Source organism: Hakea prostrata, chromosome 8 (assembly GCF_041222555.1).
Source record: "Hakea prostrata isolate BN-2017 chromosome 8, UWA_Hpros_2, whole genome shotgun sequence".
In the NCBI taxonomy this organism is placed as follows: Eukaryota; Viridiplantae; Streptophyta; class Magnoliopsida; order Proteales; family Proteaceae; genus Hakea; species Hakea prostrata.
In genome coordinates this window covers 29,006,428-29,012,892 of record NC_142607.1, presented here as the reverse complement: position 1 = coordinate 29,012,892, position 6,465 = coordinate 29,006,428, and the positions used below count along the sequence as shown (strand labels likewise).

General features: G+C 40.0%; 1 protein-coding gene across 2 annotated transcripts; it reads right to left on the bottom strand.

Annotated features, from left to right (window-relative positions):
* Positions 1 to 885: 885 nt before the first annotated feature.
* LOC149007507 (zinc finger BED domain-containing protein RICESLEEPER 2-like) lies at positions 886 to 6,125 on the bottom strand. Of its 2 annotated transcripts, none has more exons than XM_089166486.1 (2): positions 5,884 to 6,125; positions 886 to 3,106 (listed from the first exon to the last, which is right to left on the bottom strand). In XM_089166486.1, the coding sequence occupies exon 2, from the start codon at positions 3,090 to 3,092 to the stop codon at positions 1,107 to 1,109; it is 1,986 nt and encodes a 661-aa protein (XP_089022612.1). In that variant the 5' UTR covers positions 3,093 to 3,106; positions 5,884 to 6,125; the 3' UTR covers positions 886 to 1,106. The 2 variants fall into 2 exon arrangements, with proteins under 2 accessions (XP_089022612.1, XP_089022613.1); XM_089166487.1 differs by having other exon boundaries at positions 5,890 to 6,125.
* Positions 6,126 to 6,465: the final 340 nt, after the last annotated feature.

The following is a 6,465-nucleotide window of genomic DNA, read 5'->3' as shown; positions in this document are numbered from 1 at the left end:
AATGTGAATCAAATTAAATGAATTGAAATCCAGAAAAAATATCAGGCCCAGAGGTTTTAAGTTCAAAGAATGCATCTTACGGATCAAGCATTCAAAGGCAAGATCTTACCAGATTACCTTTGAATGCCCCAAACATCACAACCCCTTAACCTAAAAAATAAAGATAGATAGATACACACCATAAAAATGGATAAGATTCTAAATCTATGGCTCACATCGGGTGCCTGGGAGTGGACAACAAAGCTCTGTATCTTCACTATGGTGTCGTAGCTTTTAACTCTAGGGGGCTTTGGTATGGGAGTGTGATCCGGAGCAGAAGAACGTTGTTTTCAAATGATGAGACTGGCTTTCTTATACACTGCAACAGAATAACCTTAAAGGTGACAATGATTTCAAAAGGAAATATTACCTTTAAACTGTAGTTTCTGCTAAAATATGCTGATCCAGCCCTTGTCACTTCTAAAGAGCAGCTATAATCCGAGTATCAAGGGGACCTGAATCTTCTGCAGACCAGCAAACCGAGTGGCCATCAGATGGTAAGGAGCAACCACCCTGCTACAGAGGAGCCCGATGCATGGCAAAGAGTGTTGGGAGCCTTCTTCTCACCAATTGTCGAAATTTGTGAGCATTGTTAACAGAAGACCTGCAGGAGGACTTGTATCCTTAGAACATGGCAGATTGGAAAACCTCTGGTGTTACACAATTATTTTCATGAGTAGGACTCCTTTGCTGTTTTCTTTTCCGACATGCTGCGTTACGTTAACACTTTGCTGTGTTCTTTTCTGACATGCAGCGTTAAGTAATTCAGCACAATCCCAGTGAATCGGATAATGAACCTTAACAACTTCATGGCAAACTCCAAAGGGATGAGCAAATGAGGATATAGGAAAAAGAAAACAAATTTATCACAATTCAAGTAACTAAAGTAAGAATTTTCAGACTGAGCTATATGTTACCCATCACAGAGTTGAGCTAGGTCATTAGCAGGCTTGGAGATCAAATGAACGCATACACAAGAAATTCACAGGAATAGACCAAGACAACCCGCACAATGCTTAGAATGTGATGATACAACTATAACACTTAACTAGAAAACAAATCAAGTTCTAATATTCCATTTTCACTATTGCTTTTGAAATTTCTGTAGTTTCACACTGAAGCCAATCCTTGGCACAAATAAGTGCCTCCAAAGTCTCAGGTCGCAAGGAAGCCCGATAAGGATCAAGCATGGTATGTCTGACATTAAACACAGCATCGGTACCAACCGTGGACACTGGGATCGATAAAATGTCACGAGCCATCTTAGAGAGCATAGGATACTTGAGGTTGTTTAGTTTCCACCAGCCCAATATGTCAAAGTCCTGTATCCGAGGTACCAAGGACTCTTCCAGGTACTGATCTAACTCTGACTTTGACTCTTGACTTGCAGATAATGCAGAGATGTAATCATCAAAATCCATAAGCCCATCGCTGGAGGAAAGAAATGCACCAGGTGATGTCTCCCTCTTGGGACTGCAGGAAATCCCATGATCCACATAAGTTGGGGTGAGGGGAAGTGGTTGTGCTACATAATCTGAGAAAAGCTCATGAATACCCTCATCGACAATCTTGATGTACGTGTTGGCATCATCCCCATAGATCTTTGAGAAGCTGAACTCCACAAGCTTCATCTTGAAACGTGGATCCATAACTACAGCAACAGCTAAGATAAGGTTGCAGTCCTTCCAATATTTATCGAACTTCTCTTGCATTGGTCTGGCAAGATTGCTGATAAAGGGATCCTGGTTTGCAGCTGCATGTGTCAGTTCCAAATGAATTTTCCACACCTCATGGAAGAACATATTGGCAGTTGGGTATGGTGTAGTTGATAAGATGCTAGCTGCATCATATAGAAGCTTCAAGTAAGTGCACAAAGTTTCAACTTGTTTCCAGTCATCCATCGTGGGTGCTTCCTTGTCCGTATCCAAGCAAGAAAATACTTCCTTCAACTCCAAGGCAACAACCAGCATGAGATATGTTGTGTTCCATTTTGTTTCATCATCAAGGACTAGAGTCTTTTTGCTAGGGACTTGAAGTTGTTGTTTAATCTCATTGAAGTTATCTTCATGGGTCTCTGATGTCTTCACAAACTTAACACTTGAACGGACTTTATTGACTGTTTCCTGTACTGCTGCCAGTGCATCTTGTGCAATGCTGCTTAATACATGGGCATAGCAATGTCGTATTAAAAACTGGCCATTGAGCATGAGAGGATTTTCAATAGAGATAAAGCCTCTGAGATTTCCAGTTGCTTCATCATCAGAGAAGTGGTTACCAACAGTGATGGTAAATACCTTGCTCTGCAAGTTCCAATCACAAAGGAAAGCCACTAGAGCTTGAGTTAAGGCATGGCCAGAGTCTGGATTTGGGACCATAACAACATTAAAAATCAGCCGATGAAACTTCCAGTCTGTGTCAATATACTGTCCCCTAACCAGAATATAGCCAAGATTTTGGTTTGAAGTCCACAAGTCTAAAGCAACGCTGATATGTCCAGGCATTCCTCCCAGAACATTTTGAAGGCTTTGTTTCTCCCTTAAATAAATAGCCACACAGTCCCCTTGGACTGTGCTGAAACTTACCATATTGAACCGAGGTTGAAGATTATGCACAAAAGCTGCAAAGCCCGGATGTTCTACCATGTGAAGTGGGTACTCATGTTCTATGATCATTTTAGCAATCTCCTGTCGGCAAATTTCCTGATCAAAGGGAAAAAATGGCGAACCAGGACTTGCCCTCCGTCTTTTCTGAGGAGGATCGGTAGCACTCCCAGTTTTGGAATATGGGGTGAGTTGACCCTTCTCCTGGTTACGACGTGTTGCAGGACAAGTCCCCAAGGCTATGTGCCGTTTGAGGTGGCTGGTACCTGCCAGTTTTGACCCAGTACTGTATGCAAATGTCTGCTTGCAATGCATACAGCAAGCCCTGGTACTTCCATTACCCACAGATTCAATAGTAAAGTGTTCCCATACTATGGACTTCTTCCTCCTACGCCTGTTGTTAGGCTGAGTTTCTTCATTAAGTAGCTCAGTAAATTCACCATTGGCTGACATCTTGAAGATTAACCCTGTTAAAGCAAAGCACAAGACATTAGAATGTTCAAATGATACATCTTTGGTTCAAAGTACTAAGATCCATCCATAAGGATACACATACATATCCGGACACAATCAGAAATTCAGTGTGTCATGATTCTATCATTTAACAGCAGATCCATCAAGGACAAGTATTAATAGAATTAGAGGTTGCCAAATAATTGAATTTTCCTTGTTGAATAGGGTGGATGAAAAACTCCCATAAGAATTCCAGAAGCATGGCAAGATTGTCAAACCATCTGGCAGAAATAGCAATGACAAATCCGCAAATGATTCTCTTTGTTTATTCTGACAGAAAGAAGTTCAGACTAACAAATTTATGTACACGGAAAATACAGGTTTTTCTGAAGTACCACTGGATTTTATTGAATTAGGTTTCATAGAAGATGGGGCAACTCCAGGGTTTAAAAGGGTAGTTCTAATTCCGTCTCCAGGATGCTCAAGATGCATCAAGGTGTGAGGGGTAGATAGCAGTGTACAAAGAAAGCTAATTTTAGATGCACAAAAAAGCATAAATTTAAAGATCAGTGAATTAAAGATGTGGTTATCAAAAATATCCTTCTTTAGAGAACAGTTATTAACTCTTCACAAAGCTAAGCACCCAATAAAATTTTCCAAATGCATATCTTTTAGACTAAAAACAAAAGAAAAAAAAGGAAATGAAGTTAAAGAACATAAAAGCAAACAATAAGAATAGCCTAACCTAGTACTAACACAAGTAATACAATTCAGACGCTTATTTCTGATACCATCATGCACATTGAACTATTGAATGGACTAGCAGCTGAAACTGCAAAATAAACACTACCAAGTGCATGGGGTTCCAGCTACTGAACGATCTGGGACGGGCAAATTTACGCAGCCTTAACCCCTGCTTCACAGGAGAGGCTGTCTCCAAGTTTGAATCTGCAACCAATTGGTTGCAACATTACAACTTAACCATTAAACCAAGGCTCACCCAGTTTAGTAGGCTTAGTAGCTGTAAGCTGTAACCATAGAAAAATGAAAAATCTAATCACATGTACAGCTATACGCTGTTAATATAAAAGCTCCCAGTTGACCAAAAAGAATCCAATCATGAAGCATGAGCTTATTGGTCACAGCATCTAGACAATCTTAGGTGTTAGAGGGGCCTGGATACAAGGAACCAAGGCACCTGGATGCTTTGACGACAAATATTGGTGTCTTCTTTTTTATTTTATTTTTGGGGAAGGGGGGGTGTTGAGGAGAGGGATTGATGGCAAGCAGAAACACAGGAGTGGTAGCATACAACTAAAATCAAATGGTGTACCTTAACAGCAAAGCAATCAAACAGACATTTGAAGCATCCAATTGGGGTGGGTGGGGCAGAGAGAGAGCAACTCAGCAAATATAATACATTATTACTAAGCTATGAAACAAGACAGTTACCATCATTTAGACTTGGATAGATATGGTAGGCTTTTGACATGATTTATAGCCATCTCTCTCTTGAAAATATTGTGTATTGCATATTGCAAAACTAACCTACATCAGATCAGGAGATCACTTTCTTATCATGATTTTCCCTTCAGAATGTGATTTTCTATTTCTCTTCAAAGCAAACTTTCATATTTTCTTAGCCAGGTACAATAACTGCATTAGTCCAATTTGTGCAACCATAGCAAATGAACCAAATATAACCATAGCAAAGAATCTACAGTAACTAGAATAATGGAAATGACCCCACAATATATAATTCATCCTATATTCAAAGCTGAAGTTAACTAAGCCCACATAATAGGTATCAACCCCCCCCCCCCCCCCTCTAATTGAAAACATTCTAGTATTAATAGCTCCTTCATTACTAGAATTAGTGACTGAAATCAGGGCAATCAATATAAAAGCTGCAAAGTCACAGTTCCAATAAATAGCCCAGAAATAAAAACCCTCTCTTATATAAATGGTTCAAGCCTAGATGACTTCCCGCAACAGATTTGCCATATTTATCTCTATGAGATAACCATTTCACTGAAACTCAAAGGGGACAATTAAAAGCAATAACTACATCTGAAGTGCCTGAAAAGTGAAAACTAAAAAGCATTCATACCTACTGTCACTTCAAATTCAGACAACGCAAGGCCGTGCTGTGACATGAATGAGGCCCAGCCCACCTTGACGTTCTGGGCCTTCATAAATTATCTCAGCTAGAAAGATATACACTGCATGTACATCTAACATTAGCGGCCGGTTCAAACTTGGACCAACACAAAATGGTTGATCCGGTTAGACCCTAAGAAGTTCTGCGATGACACGAAGCCCACTGACCAAGCCCAAACACCCAAACCTGTGTAGATCGAGCTCTGATGTGAGCTTCAGCGGTTCTTCGCTACTTCAGTTTTATGGGCTAAAATCATCAAAAGAACCCATCGAAGAGCTCATATAGTGTTGGATCTCAGTTGAGCTTTTCTCCGAATTCGTACGAAAACCAGGTTCAAATCAACGAACCCCAAACCCTTCCCTTTTCCCCCAAGTAATTAGCAGCTAGGGTTACCAAAATCCTATCATTCTGCGGTTTCTACCAGTAGACGAAGAAATCCGATGATCTTCGTTTTCCACATATATAGTGAATACTAAACAAAAACCAGATCAAATAAACAAACCCATAAGCGAATGAAACAAAACCCAACAAAAGATAATCATAATCAGTATTAAGAACAGAACAAACAGAAACCCAGGTTCATATAGAAAATCCAAAGTTTTGAAAAGAAAAACGAGCTAGGGTTCTCACTTTTACCAAGTTTCGAGAGGAGAAGCGCCGGAATTAAGTAGACGGAAAGCTCAGGTCGCGGTTCGGAATTCGCCGGCGAAGGAAATCGATCTAGGGCTTGGAGCGGTGAAGGAGAGGGAGAGAGATAATGGGCTTGAGCCTGAAAACCTAGTTGGACCTGAACCTATGGACGGCTATGATAATGGAGAATGAATTGAAATAAGAAAAGACTTCTTTGGATTTGGACTTGAGGTCCAACACGGTTCAGATCCAACTCTATAAAGAACCGTACAAGTAGGCGAGTAGCCCACCAACCGTTTGAGGCTTTGAAATAAATTTTTTCGATTGGAAAACTGGGGTCCACTTATTGCCTTTTTATAGTGGGGTCCACTTATTTGACTCTGATTATGTTAGAAGCCCAAAGTTTTTTATTTATTTATTTTCACACCATAGCATTTTGTATTAACGAGAGAAATCCTCACAGCAGGAAGTATCACGAATTCACGATCTGCTGTTTTAGACTTCTAAAAGCCTTTTTTATTTTTTTTTAGGATTAATTTCCAACGTGTAACAATGACTTTTTTGTGAAAAAAAACCAACGTG